General features: G+C 36.5%; 1 protein-coding gene across 1 annotated transcript in view; it reads right to left on the bottom strand.

Annotated features, from left to right (window-relative positions):
• Window positions 1-17879, bottom strand: part of FGD6 (FYVE, RhoGEF and PH domain containing 6) — a 101443-nt gene that overhangs the window by 52017 nt on the left and 31547 nt on the right. Inside the window, exons 3-5 of the mRNA XM_004675805.1 lie at window positions 13179-13332; window positions 2938-3005; window positions 2817-2847 (exon numbers count right to left, since the gene is read on the bottom strand). Of these exons, the coding sequence (XP_004675862.1) occupies window positions 2817-2847; window positions 2938-3005; window positions 13179-13332 (253 nt within the window). The remainder of the gene's footprint in view (window positions 1-2816; window positions 2848-2937; window positions 3006-13178; window positions 13333-17879) is intronic.

Here is a 17879-nt window from a genome sequence, read left to right as displayed (position 1 = left end):
TATGTTAAAATGATGTACAGTATGTTACTGATTTACAATGATATATTAAAAACTTAAAAATATGGCTACTGTTTTTACAATGCAAATACTAAAAGTTCCTGTCATCACTAAAAGAGTTACTAATGCTATTTGTAGTCTCTAATGTGAAAAACTATTCATGGAAACTCATATATAACTAAAACAATGGCTTTTCCTAAGGCGCTTAGATACCTGGTTGGTTGATTTGCAAAAGAAAAAAAAACAACACCAAACCCACTGGATTATCTAGAGACTTTTAGTTACTTAAAAGCAGTCATTTTCTATCATATAGCACAAAAATTAATTCACTTAGATAAAGTCAGATAGCAGCAGTGCTCAGGATTAAAACTGCTTGGGTTCTTTTAGTAGAAGGATAATATGAGCTTTAATAGTGTGGTGGCGTTGTTAGACAGAAACAAGATACTCTTGCCTTTACCCACATTAACCAGGTAACGAGGTCCTCCTTCTAATGGTTCACAATCTGTTTAACACCCTGTTTCTAAGATACCAATTAGAGTCAAGATCTGCTGAGTTAACATTTACACATACCAGACAATATGCATGAAGTTGGCAAGATGATCTAGTCTCACTCCTACATTAAAGATTTAAGAGATTTTGAAATGTACAAGTCAAAGTGGGTTAAGGATGATTCACTCTGATAAATACCAGCTGGGAGGAGGTCTGATTTGTCTTTTCTCATAGTGCTTATAATTTGTTCCAAACTACAGTGTTAAGAACAGAACGTATACTTTTAAATAGTCAAAGAAACTGGGAAAACTTTCAATTGCTCCCCAACCTAATGGAATCAGAACTTCCTTGAATAAAGTAAAATTTTAGTAAGGCGGGAGACTTATTTGAAATGGTAAAAAGTCTACTAACTGGTAACAGTAGAATGAATTCTTCCCCCTTATTATGTATTACAGGGCAAGATAAAGAAGATAGGCAATTTGACAATCGGTGTGCCATATACAATGCTGGGCTCCTTTATAGACATGATTCTACTAATTCTTCATTATCTGAGCAGTGACTGTTTTTAAACTCATTTTACAACTGAGGAAAGATAGACCCAAAAGGTTAAATAGTTTTTTAAAAGTCACATAGCTGGTAAGAAACAGAATCTACTAAGCCAATATTCTCAAAATGTGGTCCTCAGATTTTGTTATTTCATAAATGTTAATGAAATAAGAGAGCAGAAATTTGTCTACCAATTTGATACAAATAAGACATTTTTATTGTATTTTGCAGAACTTTTGCTTCACCCTGGATTGGAAATGTAAAAACCCAATGTCTCCACACAACGTTGTGAGAAGGATTACACCAGACTATTAAAGCCCTGTGAGAATGAGGCCTCTGTTCACAGTAAAAGCCTACCATGTGTCTCATGTAAGATTTGCTGACAAAGAACAGTGAAGCTCAAACTCATGTTTTTCTGGCTCGATAGCATGTTTTTAAACCTCTATGATTTTACCATAGAGATGCTTAAAATTTCCTACTTCTATTTAAAAAATATCTGTCAGAAAATCTATCAGGTAGGTGCAATGTGCTCATCACAGAGATATGTTGTGAATTTTCCAGAAAACAGAAGTTTAATTTGAACTTTCCTCTCTACGATTGGTTAAGGGTTCAGGGCACAGCACTAAGCATACATGGAGTTTAACTTGCTGTGCCTCTTGAAATGGCAGTATGCTTGAAAATCAACCAATTTGTTTGCAAGTAACAATACTGGACTATAATTGCTTTAAGTGAATTATTTAAGAGAACTTATTAATCCAGCCAAGAGTTATGTTAAAGCTATTCAGAGAGAAATACAGTCTTGAAACAATTTAGTAATGTTAAGAATTATTTTAGAAAATGTTTCCAAAAGTACAGGTACTTCACATAGGATTTAGGCCTCCTTGCGACCACTGTACCAAATACAGAGCACAAGGGAATCATTTGGCAAAGGTGACTCACCCTTAAGTAACCCACTTTTCATGTTCATATCCATCTGTTAAAAAAAAAACTAAAAATAATGATACTCTTTGTAGAGACATAAATGGGTGTGTATTTTGTGAACCTATCATTTTTTCAGCAATTAAGTTTAAGATGATATTAATAATTATACCATCTAAGCAAATTTTCACTTCAACTTCTTTTTTCATTGTTTCCTCTATCCTCTTTTTATTAAGTTTTAATGTCTTGCCAAATATAATTTGAATAAAGTAACACTAAAAGCACTTTAAGTGCAACAAGTAACAAAACTTGTAAAAACTTGCAGGTACAAAGGAGTTCATGAGATAAAATGAGTAAGTAGTCAAACACATATGATACTTGTTTTCCAACAGGTTCTTTCAGGTTGACAGTTATAAAAATGGAAACTAAAACTTTAAAAAGTTCATTTATAAAATGTCTATTTTAAATATTTCTGGGAGCTTATTCAGAAAGATGAAGAACAGTTTTAAACACTGATCATGACATTCTTTATACACTGTAAGTATAAAATTCTGATAGCAGTCATCTGCAAATGTCCATAAAATACTATCATTTAAAAATCATAATGAAGGTAAAAATCTGATGACTTTGGAGATATAAGGGCTCTAATTTTTTCCCCCATAAATCACGTAGGTATACCACATATACATGAGATACAAAGATTTCTAGGAATATACATATGTGTACTTAAAAAAATAACTACGTATTTGAAAGCACACACATGAAATCACATGCAATTAATTTGATTATGTTGAAAGCATTTGGAAACAGGGCAAGATGAAAAGAAGATAGTCTTAGACTTCAAGAAAATATAAGCAGGTACTTACGATATGCAAAAGTTTCAACACATCCACAAACCTGTAAAAAACAGCAATGAAAGAAATGTTTTAAATGAGTGAGCCAATGGGGAAAACAAATGGACATGTGAATGATAAACTAGATACCTACACTTTCTCTGAGCTCATGATCTCCTTGGCAATATGATGAACTTTACTTTTCATTCCAATATCTTCACCCTGTAGATCAGAGTACATTGAGAAAGCATGAACTCATACAAAGATATTAAAAATTATCGTTGAGGCCCTCCCTAGTGGCACAGCGGGTTAAAGCACAGCACTAAGAAGCGTAAGCCACTTCCGCATGAGTTCAATTCCCGCCTGCCCCGGAGGTGACCACATGGCGTGGCAGACCTCTCCTGACCCGCCCGCTGCTCCCCTCAGCAGTGTACTTCGTCGATCTGCCTGTTCTGCTCCCCGCTCTGTCTCTGGTGAATCCTCTCACCCTCCGCATCTCTTGTCTGTTCCCCAGTTCTGTATGAATAAATAAATCTTAAAAAAAAAATTATCGTTGAGCTCTTCAGATATAAATTCTAGCATTAGCACTATAGGTTACCTACTTGAACACACTTTATACCATATAATATCTCAAAAAAGCAATATGGAACAGGAGCTTCAACTCTACCATTAGCTCTACGTGCAGAGCTAAGAGCTTATCATCATAAGCACTGGAGTGCTGAACTGCCCTGAGTAGTTTCAGAGCCTTGAAGCATAGTCATCAGTGGTTAGAAACCGAAAAGTCACATTCTGCAGGGCAAATGAGTGCTACAGATATCACATGAACCCTGAGTTCTTGGAGTGCACCCAAGTAGTTTAAGATAAGTGAATATTTAACAGGAATGTGTGAGGTGACTACATTGCAAGTAAAGACATTCTCAAGTCAGACAAGTACATGCCCACATTACAGCCACAAGCTCTCTCCTATAACTTCCTTATAATCCCTTTCAGAAATATGTTTCTAGAATAAGGCAGTTTTAATCTAAAGGATTGAAATGAAATTCTTTCACATGTAATATTGTGTGAAAATTAAATGCCCCAGCAGGGACAGAAAATGTACATATTTGGAGGTGGGGGGAAAGTGACTTGGAATGAGGTCACACTACTGGGATGCTCTTGTGATTGCTTTCATTTAAATACTGAGAGAGCTAGTACTGACTTTAGGGCATTAGAAAACAGGAGGAATTTCTCCTCATTTCCATTCTGGTGAAAGATCTGAACACAGTGAAAGGCAAGCAAGTAAACAAGGATAGGAAATTATAACGATTTAGATATAAAATCTAAGGTAAAAATTATTTCTGCTGCCATTAAAAGGAAAGTGCTGGGCCCTCCCTGGTGATGCAGCAGGTTAAAGCTGCACTAAGAAGCTAAGGCCACTTAAGCATGAGTTTGATCCCAGCCCCAGAGGTGACCACATGGCGCGGCAGACCTCTCCTGACCCGCCCGCTGCTCCCCTCAGCAGTGTACTTTGTCAGTCGGCCTGCGGCCTGTTCTGCTCCCCACTCTGTCTCTGGTGAATCCTCTCACCACCCCTGCACCTCTGGCCTGTATCCCAGTTCTGTATGCATAAATAAATAAATCTTAAAAAAAAAAAAAAAGGAAAGTGCTGAGAAGTCAGATCTGGTTTTAGAAAGAGGGCTCTCTGCACTTGGGCCAGTACTGGCCTCGCTCTAGTCACTTTGTGCTGTGTAGAATGTAGTTGGAAATGATCAATAAATGTCCTAGCAGAGACAAAATCTGTCACAATAGGGATAAAAAGTGACTATGACAGCCCACTAGTCAATCACTAGTGATACTAGAAAAACAATGGTAGTGACTTATTTGCAATAGATTTCTTCTTTAAATTTAAATTCAAGGTCCACCCAGGTTTGGTTTGACCTGTGATGGGTCAAAGGGCTATTTTAGTTCTTCATATGGTAAACAAAATTACTTTAACTGTATTCAGATTTTCAGAATCAGAACCAAGGTGCAACAACAGATACAGTTTATCAATGAATGAAACACTTCTAAAAAAAATTGCATTTTAATAATTGTTTTAAAAATATGTCTGCTTATAATCTGTACAAACCTTTGGATTCACTTAAAGCACTGGTGATGTTCAAGTGAGTAGTGACTAGCTTGGGTGAGGAATTCTCAAGATTTTATGGCATATTAAAATTTAGATTTTTAATAAAATCATTTTTATTTTCATACAGAAGTAAAGAAATATAGTTTTTTAAAGGGCTAATTTTTTTTTTTTTAAAGATTTATTTATTTGTGCATACAGAACTGGGGTACAGGCCAGAGGCTCAGGGGCGGTGAGAGGCTTCACCAGAGACAGAGAGGGGAGCAGAACAGGCAGATCAACGAAGTACACTGCTGAGGGGAGCAGCGGGCGGGTCAGGAGAGGTCTGGCTCGCCATGTGGTCTCCTCCGGGGCAGGCGGGAATCGAACTCATGCGGAAGCGGCTTTAGATTCTCAGTGCTGTGCTTTAACCCGCTGCGCCACCAGGGAGGGCCTAAAGGGCTAATTTTTAAACTTCATTTTTTACCATGCTAAAAGTTGTTGTATCACAAATGGTAATGAAACACATATGAGTGAGGGAGGTGCAGATCAAATTCCCAAAGAAAACCCTCTCAAAATGGATTCACCAAAAGTCAAAGTTGATTATTAGCTAGTTGGAAAGAGAATAAAAATTTCCCAACACCTAACCTAGATAGTTTCCATTAGTTCTTTTCCGTATCTCTTCAGTACCTGATGGTAATCATGGCATATCCTCACAAAATTTACTGCTCAGCATATACCTATATATCTCTCTCCTCCATCAAGATTTAATAAATGCAAATATTTTACAGTATTTGTTTAAATCTTTTTATGAGACAAATTGCCATGTGTAACATTCAAGTTTCCTTTCTCCTCCAGGAGTAGACAATAACCTTGGAGTTGATGTTCATTTGCCCTTTTCTATGTTTTCATATTTCCCCACAGAATTATTTACATACAGTATCATAAACCCTAGCCCTTTCCATCACAATATACATATTGTTATGCAAGATATTCAAAGTAGGCTTTGAAACCAACTACTTTTGAAAATAATCTTTAAAGATAATTATTAATTCAGGGTGTATAATAATAGCACAGTCTAATTAGCCCAGGATCTTCTGACATGCCACTTGACCTTGGCTTAAACTCCATCTTTAAAGAGACAATTAGATTAATCTGAACTCTATCTCCATTACTAGTGTACTTTTGTAAGACTGACTGTTGAAAATTGTGACTAACTGGCTGGATAAGTTTTGCTCAACCTTACAAATGTGACATTAAGTAACTCAGCTCATTCACCACCTTTAAACTACACATGGCTAACATTAATTAGGGAGCATCTTAAGCACAGTCTGACTTTGCTGACCAAGTATCAGTCATAAACTATAAACCATGGTGCATGCACACACATATCTGGATAATTATTTTGGAAGTAATTTTAGATAATAATGTTTTTCTATTAAATAGATTATTCTAGATCACCTATAGCTAGAAAGTTTAATGTTCACAACAGTGTATCTTTCTAAAACTAAAATTCGGGAGAAATACAGTAAAAATTAAGCAAACAAAAAGCTAAACCACTGAAAGAAAGAAATTAAGCCCTCACTTTGCTGTCTCCATCTTTTTCTTAAGATTTATTTTTACTTATTTATGCATACAAGCACTGGGTATAGGCCAGCAAAGTGGGAGGTGAGAGAACTCGGCAGAGACAGAATGGGGAGCAGAACAGGAAAATGTACTGAAATACACTGCTGAAGGGAACATTAGGCAAAACAGGAGAGGTCTGCTGTGCTATATGGCTTATCTTCTTGGCCAGGGATTGAATTCATGTTGCAGTGGCTGGCAACAGCTTGATAGCACTGTCTGTTTAACCCCTAGTCACTATGGAGGCCCTGAACTCTCCATTTTAAAAGATGTGAGGGCGCTTAAATGTAGTAACTTTAAAGAAAATTAGAAACACTATACATATTAAAGTATTTGATTAGTAGAACAGTTGAAACGTGTCCCAGCTCTATACAAAAATGTCAAGTAGAAAAAAGAAACGCCAAAAATGTCAAGTAGGTGTACTTTATTTTTGGAATCTACACTGTTTCTTTTCCACTTTTGAACACTCTTCTTTTTAAGTTTCTACTCTTTGCCTTTTTTATTTTCTCCTCTTCAGTTTCTTGCTACGTAGAGCATGGGCTAGAGGGGATTAATTGTACCGAGAGATTCCATGATAATAAATGTGTTATCCTAGGCAAGCAGCATGCTTCCATTATAGCAGAGGATAAAAATACTTTAACTTAGAATAGTAACTATCGTTAACCTGACATTGCTCATCTATAAACTGTTGAACTCTCGGCTTTAAAATCCTAAGAGTTAAACACTGATATCTGAATTCCCAGGTGTGCCATGGCACATCAATTAGAGAGAGGATGGCAGTAATTCAGTGGCAGCAATGAGGCTGGTGACTATGAAGTATGTGGTTTATTTTCTTTGCCTAGAAAATGAGACTATAGATTTTTTGTGGCAAGTGGTAGCCATTGGGATGAAGACAGATATGACGAACAATGTAAAAAAATGGGAATCAGAAATAAATCTTCATATTTCTGGTGTCAGGTTGTCAAGGCAATTTAATGAGAGAAAGGATAATTTTTCTCAAACAAATGGCTGCAAACTGCTAGGATAAATGGATATCCCCAAGCAAAAAGGTGAATTTATACTCTTCCTGATAGTATTCACAAAATTAACTAAATGTGTATTTATTATACAAATCAATGTAAGAATTAAAACCTCAAAACTTCCAGAATAAAATCTTTGTGATCATGTGATAGAATAACCACTTTTATTTTATTTTTTTTGTGTAGAAGAATGGGGGTCAGGCCAGAGGTGGAGGGTTAGGGGTGGGATGGTTCACCAGAAACAGAGTGAGGCGCAGAATAGGCGGATTTACTGAAATACACTGCTGAGGGGAGCAGTAGGCAAGACAGGACCCACAGTGGGCCAGCTCCCTGGGATCAAACTCAGGCCGTAGAGGTGATAGTGCTAAAATTTAATCTCTCGGCGACCAGGAAGGTTCTAGACTAACCACTTTTAGATACAACACTGAAAAAGCCTGATCCATAAAATAAAAGTAAGTTGATAAGCTAAACTGCAGAAAATTAAATTTTTACACTTCAAAAAATACCATAAAGAAAGTAACAAGCTAAGCCACTGGCAAGGAAACATTTGCATGTAGGATTCTGGATCCAGAATACAAAAAGTACTCTTCTAACTCACTATAACTCAAACATCTCAGATAAAAATGAGTAAAGATGTGAAGACATTTTAATAAAGAAGCTATAAGAAGGACTAATATGTATATGAAAAGACGTTCATATACATATTTATTTACTCACAAGGAAAATGAAGATTAAAATAACATGATGCTACTTCATAGTCACAGAAAGGTTGTAATAAAAATCAGAAAATATGTTTTGGTTGGAATGTGGAAAAGCTGGAATCTTTATACACTGTAGGAGGGAATGCAGCCCTTCCTCATATATTGTAATTTGGACTTTTGGCTTTGTGCTAATTTCACTAAAGGTAAAATTTGTATTTATTAACCTTCTTGTAATTCCAAGATTATTTCCAACAGGAAAGAATCAATACCATCTTTATGCCATTATTTTAAAACATGAGGTTATATCTGACTACATGTAATTTGACAGCAAAATAGCAGGATAAAACAGTTCTACAGCCAGCTGATTCAGTGGTGTACAGCTAAGTTGAAAACACACTGACCATTAGAATAATCAGAATCTCTTAAATTTCACATTCTTAAGTAACTGTCTTGGAAATTCTGAAAGTCACAGATAGAACATGAAAGTGGATGTTAAGAAAGGGAATTAAAAATAAATCACAAGTAGCCCTAGTCTTTAAGAAGAGAATAATGGGAGCAAATCAAAATACACAAATAACTATTAAAAGGAAAACCATGAGATATCTTGAAGAGAGATCATAATCAGAAAGCACTGTGAAATTTGGAAAAAGATTCACAGAACAGCTGTTGACCTTTAAACAAGCTCTTAAGTACCTGCATGCTAGTTAGTTACATTTAATAGATACCCATTCTCATAAGTCAGAAACCTGGATTCCTTTCTTTTTTAGCTTCAACGATCATAGCCAAGTCCTTGATCCTGTCGATTTATCCTACTTATATATATATTTTAAATAATCTTACCCTCTCCTTCAATATTACCTCTTATTTCTGGATTATTACACTACTGCATTAGCTTAAGTGGCTTCCTGGCTCTAGATTTACATCACTGCACTCCATTCTCTACACTACCACCAGAGTAATAATTCTAAAACGCAAATACAATCATGACCACTCTCAGACTGAATCATATCAGCAGCTCTATACCCCATGGATAACAAAGAACAAATTTCCCTTTGCTCTACCTATAAGGCACTCCACATGTCTAGTTACCATCAACAGTTTCATCTACTTCTCCATAGAATGTACTCTCTACTTTAGCCAAACAGGAACCACTTTGCAACTCAAAGTGCACTCTGACCTTATCTTTGCAAATAAACTGAAATATCATTATATAGATATTTCATGTAAAAAGGAGAGGGTTGAATGAAATGATTAGGACTTTTTGCAGTTGTAAAAGTCTGTGTATGTGTTCTATTGTCTATTTTACCTTTTAAGTTAGAAAAACTACAGAGCTACAGAGGGACAGTAAATATAAGAAAATGGGTTATAATGGATTATAATCACTATTTTTTTTCTTTTTTCTTTTTTTTTTAAAGATTCATTTATTTATTTGTACAGTACTGGGGTACAGACCAGAGATGAGGTGGGTGAGAGGCTTCACCAGAGACAGAGTGGGGAGCAGAACAGGCAGATCGATGAAGTACACTGCTGAGGGGAGCAGCGGGCGGGTCAGGAGAGGTCTGCCACGCCATGTGGTCACCTCCGGGGCAGGCAGGGATGGAACTCATAAGGAAGTGGCGTAAGCTTCTTAGTGTTGTGCTTTAACCCGCTGCACCACCAGGGAGGGCCATTTTTTTCTTTTTTTAATAATCATTTTCGAAGTAGTCAGAAAATCAAAGAAAACTAAAATGAATGAATGAATGAATGAATTGCCCTATATTATCTCCAACTTGTAAGAACAATGACTGATTCTGACCTAAATATAATAATGATGGAAAACACATCTCAATGAAAATCTCGAGAGAGGCCATATTTGGCATCTCAGTGGATGAAAATCCTCACTTAAGTTACATAGCATTTCAAAGCAGGTTGCTGGTTAAATAATTGCTTCTCCCAAAAGTACACTGCTGTGGAGGTTGAAATATGAGACACAATGAAATTACTATGTCAAGGTCATAAAATAAGTCAAGCAAATTCCAAAACAGAACCTTTGATCTGAAGTCCAGTTTTATGTTCCAATCTTTTGAAAATGGTCCAGCTCTGTAAACTCTTAATTTTTTAAAGGATTTATTTATTCATACAAGAACTGAGGTCTGGGGGCGGTGAGAGGATTCACCAGAGACGGAGTGGGGAGCAGAGCAGGCAGATCTACTGAAATACACAACTGAGGGAAGCTGTGGGCAAGATAGGAGAGAGGTCTGTGTGCACCATGTCGGCTGGCTTCCTGATAGGATTGTGGGGGGCTTGAACTCATGCTGCAGTGGCTGCCAATAGCTTCATATTGCTGAGACTTAACCCCTTGTGCCACCAGGTAGGCCCTAAACTCTTAATTATATTCTCCTCCGTTCATGTTAGTTCAGTTAAATTTATCTGCTACTTTTAAAGAGAATTCTGAAAAGGTCTGTACTTTGCTACTCAAGAGTTTTACCATAAAGAAAAAAAAAAAGGAGGTAACCAAATCTACTTGAAAATCATCTCTTTATCATTGTCTGAAAAATGAGGTGACACCCTGACTAAGTTCTTTTGGATTTTCACCCCTCTTCATGAGTGTATAAATCACATGAGCTGCTTTCACAATAAAATTTGGGAAAGAAGTGGCAGGAACATCGTAAGTATTTTAATGTTGAAGCAAAATGAATAAATCTCACTTTTTAAACAACCACTTATTAAGTACCAAAACACACAAAACTAAAAACTCAGGACAAAAACAGTGTTGGCATGGTTAATGACCTTCCCCTAAAACATGTTCTATCAACACCTTTCTATTTCTGTCACTTGTACCAAACTATCAGTAGAGACATGATTTTGGCTAAAAACCCCACTTAGGAGTTCAAAGGCAAGTTATTAACCTGCATAAAGCTCTTTTACTTCTGTGAAAAGAAAACAATATTTATGTCAGATCTAAGTGCTAGGGGTAGAACCACCGCACTGTTTTATATTCTCACCAACAGTGAGTATGGGTTCCAATTTCTACTCCATATTTTCACTAACACTGGTTATCAACTATCTTTTCAATTTCACAATCATCATATTATGTGTGAGTGGTGATTCAGTGAAGCTTTGTTTTACATTAACGTTTTGCTTAATGATTTTAAGTATCATTTATAGCTATTTGTGTATCTTAATAGCAATTAGTGTATCTTTTTTGGAGAAATGTCTCTTCAAATCCCTAGTCCCTTTCTTAATTGAGCTATTCTAAAAAATTTATTGAGTTATAGAAGTTCTTTATGTATTCTGGAAATAAAGTCTTTTATTAGACACTTACTGACATTTTTCTTTTATTCTATGATTTGTCTTCATTTTCTTAATGGTACTGCATGATGTATAAAATTTTTCAATTTTGATGTAGTTATTTAAGTATGTTTCTCCACACCTATATACTTTTTGTTATATCTAAGAAGCCTCCCTGTCTAACCCAACATCATGAAAAGTCCTGTGTGTTTTCTTCTAAGGCTTTTAATAGTTCCAACTCTTATATATGGTCTATGGTCCATTTTGATTTAGAAGGAACAGTAAACTTCAGCTTCTGCCAGTCCCTTATGTCTCAGTCAAATATCACTTTGTTACAGGCCTCAGTTTCAGGCACATGGCTCTCTGTCTTACTCTTTTCACAAGCATGCTCTAGTCCAAAGTTCCTACTGTTCATGCATTTATGGTCCCTTTTGCCCTTTAAAGATGTTAGATCTTCAAAAGCCATGACTCTGAGCTCTGCTTCGTGTCTATGTTCCCGGCATAGGTCATAGTGGGTATCCTACAAATATCTGTAAATCTTTACCAGGAAAAATCAACATGAAAAATGAATGTTCAAATGAGAGCAAGACAGATACCAATAAAATGCAGGAGGATTTAATTTTTTTTTTATCAGCAAAGAGCTTTATTGTTTTCTTTTAATGCATGGCTTAGGAGAGAGCTCTAAAGGGAGGCTCAAGTAAAAATCATTTATACCAAGGATGTCACTTTGAAAGAGGAATGACTTCATAGTCAAAGCAAAACACACACACTGCCTAAAGCCTTTAACAATAGTCATTCACCTAATTTAGGAGTCTTAACAAACTCACCTACCTCAAGGCTTAACCAATTTTTATGGCTACTCCATGATTCAATAATTTGTAGCACAGAAATGATGTTTTATAAGTAATAAATAAGAAGCAAATAATAACTAAGTTTTCGCCATGTGCTAAAAAGTGCTGTTAAAGTTTTATACATATCAAATCATTTAGTCCTTATAATTCTATAAGTACTTACTCTATATGAAATGGGTCTCTTTAACCAAAATAAATTAATTTTCCTAAAATTATCTAGATCGTAATGAATGGAGTTGAAATTTAAATATAGACAATTAGACAATATGTACTATAAGACCTAATATAAAGTTGAAAATAAAATTAAAGAGGGCAAAAATATATTAAACAGGAAACATAATGGACTGATGATAGTTCATGGTATAAGAGATAGCTGACATGGCTTCTCTTCATGGATCTTTTCACATTGTAATATATTGTAGGACTACTGTTAATATACAGTTTTTCTTTTGTAATTATGACTTTAGTCAAATAAGTTTCATTAAAATGAAATATATTCATGCTAAACTAAAAAACAATAAAATGAAACCCCATGTATCTGTGTCATAATATCAACATATGACCAACTTCACTTTATGTATATTAAATATATACATATACTGGGTTATTTCAAAACAAACCTTGAGGTATTAAGATCAACAATCTTCATTCCAATCCTTAAAAGACTTGATTGAATCTAAAATATTCGCAGGCACCATAGTACAATGGGACTATTATAAATTGGAAAAAAATATAAATTTTAGAAAATAAGTAGGTAGGATTTTTGTGCCTATCATGCTGATAAAATATTATTTCCAAATACAGTGAAGGTCAACAAACACTATAGGAACAATTAAATACCAACATACCTGTTTATCTCCCAGCAGGTCAGGCTCCCCCTTACTAGAACCAGAGCTGACATCATCTTCATCAGAACTGTCAATTCCTTCTTCTTCATCTGAAGGAAGGTCAGCAAGACCAAGATCCAGATCATTGTGGTCCTCCTGGCATGCTCCAGAGGTGCTTCAATAGAACATATTGCATTAGTCACCTTTACAACAAAGAATACCACAAATACACACATAAACAAAATCATCTTATTCTTGTGATAGAAGCAAGGCACGTCAAAGGACTATAGAGCAATGGGAAGAACCAGATCAAATAAATGTTCCCTTCCATTTCCCCATCTCAATGGGCAAAAACCCAAATTTACTTTGTTTTTAAAATGAATCATTTGAAAAATATATATTTCTGTGACAGGGAGGATAGAACAAGCAAGTTCCCCTGCTGCTCCCTTCTAGCTTCCACATATCTTTACCCTAGATCAGATCTCTACTCTAGTATAAACGAAGAAGCCTAATAGCTATGTTGACACAAAAGGGCACTGTCTGCACAGGAACATTAGAAGAGACACTGCTGCCTCAGTAATTTGTTGTTTTGTTTGTTTTAAATCAATGAACAAATCTATGAAGATTTGGAGGTAATGATGGAGATCACAATCAACAATGCCTGTGCTATTGGGAAATTTTGTGCCCACCTCCTTGGTTATCACTGATTGCCTTTTATGTAACCACAGCATAAATAAGGGAAGGACATTACACATTCTTGGGCCCTGTTCCAAGACCCACTGAATCAGAAAGTGTAGGGGTACATGGCCCTTCGGAAATACACACTGAAGTTTGAAAAACACTTGACCAGGGCATTTACCAACTCCTCCTTGTCAGCCTGACATCATCAACATTTCCTATTTGGTACTAAGACAGAGCTCTAGACTCTAAAAGCCATTGCTGCAATCCAGTCTGTGGGGGGAATTCCACAGGAAAGTTCCCTAAGACGGCAATGGAAAGAATTCCTTCTAACTTTGGTTGCAAAGACTCAGGAACAAACTGCCTGTAGCAATTGTTTTCCAATCTAGTCTTCAAGAATATCTCCAAAACTGAGGAGTCAGTAAAAAAAAAAAAAAAAAAAGATCCATAGAAAACCACTTAGGGGAAACAGTGGCAAAATAAAGACAGCTGAATTTCACTTATGCAGACCCCTATAAGCAGGTCATGGGTAGGTTACACTCCTGCTAAGGCTCCTACAAGTTATGAGAATTTCTAATAAGAATCTTAAAACTAAAAGATAAATTTTCTGATTGCATTCTATAGGATACAGACTTGCCTCAGAACTAGATTCTAGTTGGATGGAGGCAGGATGCCAAAATGAATACCTCCCATTGTCAAAGACAGGGTTTCCCATTACTCAGTGGCTGGGGGGTTCTGGAAATTGTCACAGCCTCAACTAGGTGAGTACATACCTTATCACAGCTACCCATGACAGTGAGGATACTCATTCCCTGGGCTGGGGTGAGGGATATAGAGAGGAAGCCTTCTAGTCAAATCACTGGCAAGAGTCACTGTCTCTAAGAGCAAGAAAATGAGCCCAAATCCACTAGGTGATTAGTTGATTTAGATTAGCAAGAATCAATGACTAACAAGTACAGACTGCAGGATCCAGTCATATAAAAAGAAGACAAGGTACCTTTGTCAATTTTTATCTTAATTCTTTACTCTACATCCTGGAAGACCCTCTTACTCAAAATAATTTCAACCTATGAGTAGCTTCATTATCACCAGGGAATTTCTTAATACAAAGCCTCAGGCCCTGCACCTACTTACTGAATCATAATCTGGTTGTAAGAAAGTTCCGGTAATTTTGGAGTTTTGGATCAGCCCCTATATGTGCTATTTTAGAATTCTCAGTAAAAAATTTTTTTGAATAATCAGTAATAAAACCATGGTACCTGTGATGAAATTGCATTTATAAATCTAAAGAGAAAGCTGAGAGATGGTTTTGCTCCAATGTTTGGAAATCCGTTAAGAATATAGTAATTGATTTGTTTATAAAAGTTAACATTTAAGAAGCAGGGAGAGGCCCTCCTGGTGGCGCAACGGGTGACAATGCAGCACTGCAAGCTGGCTGCAGCTGCTTCAGTGCAAGTTTGATCCCCAGCCCCCGAGGTGACCCACATAGCTCCGCAGACCTCTCCTGACCCGCCCGCTGCTCCCCTCACAGCAGTGTACCTTGTTGACCTGCCTGTTCTGCTCCCTACTCTGTCTCTGGTAAAGCCTCTCACCACCCCTGCACCTCTGGCTTGTACCCCAGTTCTGTGTGTATAAATAAATAAATCTTTTTAAAAACTAATGAACAACTATATACCAGAGACATTTTACCAGGGTGGAATGGGGAATGGGATAAAAAATGGGGGGGTCGGGGAGCAGAGTGCACTGGACTCGGTGATGGCACACGGGTGTATTTGGTGATGCCCACAGTGATTACAACTGAGATGGAAAAAGGCACAAAATGATGTAAAAATAAACTATTATACTATTTTTCTAAAAATACTCATAAAACATGAGGGGAGGGTTAGTTCTGAAAATTGCTTTCCTACTGAAAATCTCTTCTGACCACTCCTCATATACCCTGAATTAGTTTTTGTCTATTCAGAATTCTATAAAAACTCAGCTAGCAGAGTATTTCTTTCCCTCACTAAAATGTAAGCTCCTAAGGGTAAAGAAATTGTCTTATTTCAATTGACTCCCCAGCAGGCTTTCAAAAGTTTTTACTGAATAAAGACAAATGAGAGTAGAAAGCCATGGGTGATAAATTTCAGAAGACAGTATTTATGGAAGTCCATATAAAAAGGTTTCAGGGAAATACTGAAAAAAAAAAAAAAAGCATATGGCTGAAAGAAAAATGGGCATTTTGGGCTTCACAAAATTGGGATATTTGTATTCAGAAAACAAAAATAATATTTTGGCTGCAGCAGGAGTCTCCTATAAGTAATTAAAGGGAAACAATCCTGAAGAAGCAACTAGTTTAAGGCCAGGTATGGGGTGGGGTGGGGAGGAGGGCCTGAAAAATAACTAAAGTTATACTCATTGTGTTGGCATTCAACAAGGAGCCTCAAATCTTTTAGTACACTTAACAGACCTCTAACCTACACACCACTGCCATACTTGTATTTTTTGTAAAGCACAGCCCAGCTCCTAAGCAGGGAAAAGGTCATCACTGCTTATTAGCACCTGTGAGCTCCCCTGGGTGCTTTCAAAACTTAAATCAAAGTTAAAGGAGTTCATTACACTCCTGGAATAAACCATAGAGATCATGTATGCTTTCTGAAGCTTAGAAGAGAGGAAAGTGGGATTTTAGGAGGATAAATTTTGCAAACCACTGCCAATTACTAACTTGGGGTCAATGGGCAAGTTGTGATGGGAGAAGGGGAAAACAGATAGAAGCAGTGGAATGAGATGGCAGGAGGAAACTTCAAAAGTGCAGGTGAGGCCCTCCATGGTGGCCCAGTGGATTAAAACACTGCACTAAGAAGCTTAAACCCCTTTGCATAAATTCAATCCCTGCCTGCCCCCAAGGAGATCCACATGGCGAGGCAGACCTCTCCTGGCCCGCCTGGTGACCTGAATCAGGAATTGAGAGGAAGGTATGGATGTAAAAGGATAAACAAAAGTAAGAAAAATCTCAAGTTTTCATATTCAGTCTATGGTAAAATGAGGATGACATCAACTGAAAGAGAAATATGTTAACAAAGGACTTAATGGATAGCCAATGGGTTCACCAGAAAAGTCAGGGAAGGTAGCATCTAGTATCCACATTTACATGTTCATCTCTACATGATTAAAGAGGAAAAGAGTTAATTCCTCTGTTTTTCCATGTCATTGTTAATAGTTTTCAGATAACTTTAGATTTCTGGTATGAAATATGGATGCTTCACTGATGCCAATCATGAGTTCCACTCTTAAACTTCTTTGCCAATGTCAAGAAGATAATTTGAATAGTGTCTGCTTTGTGGATTAAAGAAACAGGACATAGTGTTTCCTCTATACGTTTCCTGTGTTGTTATTTTATAACTTGATAACCCAAGTAAAGGAAAGTAAGCAGCGACAACAGCCAGAACAGAATCAAGATCAGGCTCTATTTACATCCCATGTCATCCTTTTCAGGTCAGATTTGCTTTTGGAAAGAGTCTTGCTTCTAGAAAACAAGTATGCATCAAGTATGCTGAAATAAAGACAGAGAATAAAGCCAGATGTAGATTCCTATTTATTAAGCCAACCATTTCTTCAATTTCACATACCAAGGAGCCAGATATTTAGAATGATGATTACTTAATATCGTAACTTTTAAAATCATGATTTATTTTGTTGTTTATAATATTTTCTACATATGGACAGAACATCCACCACTGTAAACACACCATTTTCTCTGTTAGATAGCTCATTTAGGGTAATCTCTCTTTCAGAAGAATGATCTTTTTTAAAATATGTATTTATCCTTTTTCTCTAAGACTTCAGAAACTCAAAACCTGCATAGTGATAAGCAAGGCATAAATTTGTCACCCTTCATCACCATTAAATTAAACCTCCATTAAATTAGAAATTCTAGCAGAGGAGGACAGCAGAAAAAGTAAAGGAAGAAGCAGACTTAACTGAAGAAAGATTTTTTAAAAGTCAACATTGTGGGCCCTCCCTGGTGGCGCAGCGGGTCAAAACACAGCACTGAGAATCTAAAGC

Source organism: Condylura cristata, unplaced genomic scaffold, assembly GCF_000260355.1.
Source record: "Condylura cristata isolate star-nosed mole 26May11 unplaced genomic scaffold, ConCri1.0 scaffold00004, whole genome shotgun sequence".
Classification (NCBI taxonomy): domain Eukaryota; kingdom Metazoa; phylum Chordata; class Mammalia; order Eulipotyphla; family Talpidae; genus Condylura; species Condylura cristata.
Note: the sequence above shows the minus strand (reverse complement) of the source record. Positions and strands in the feature narration are given on the sequence as shown.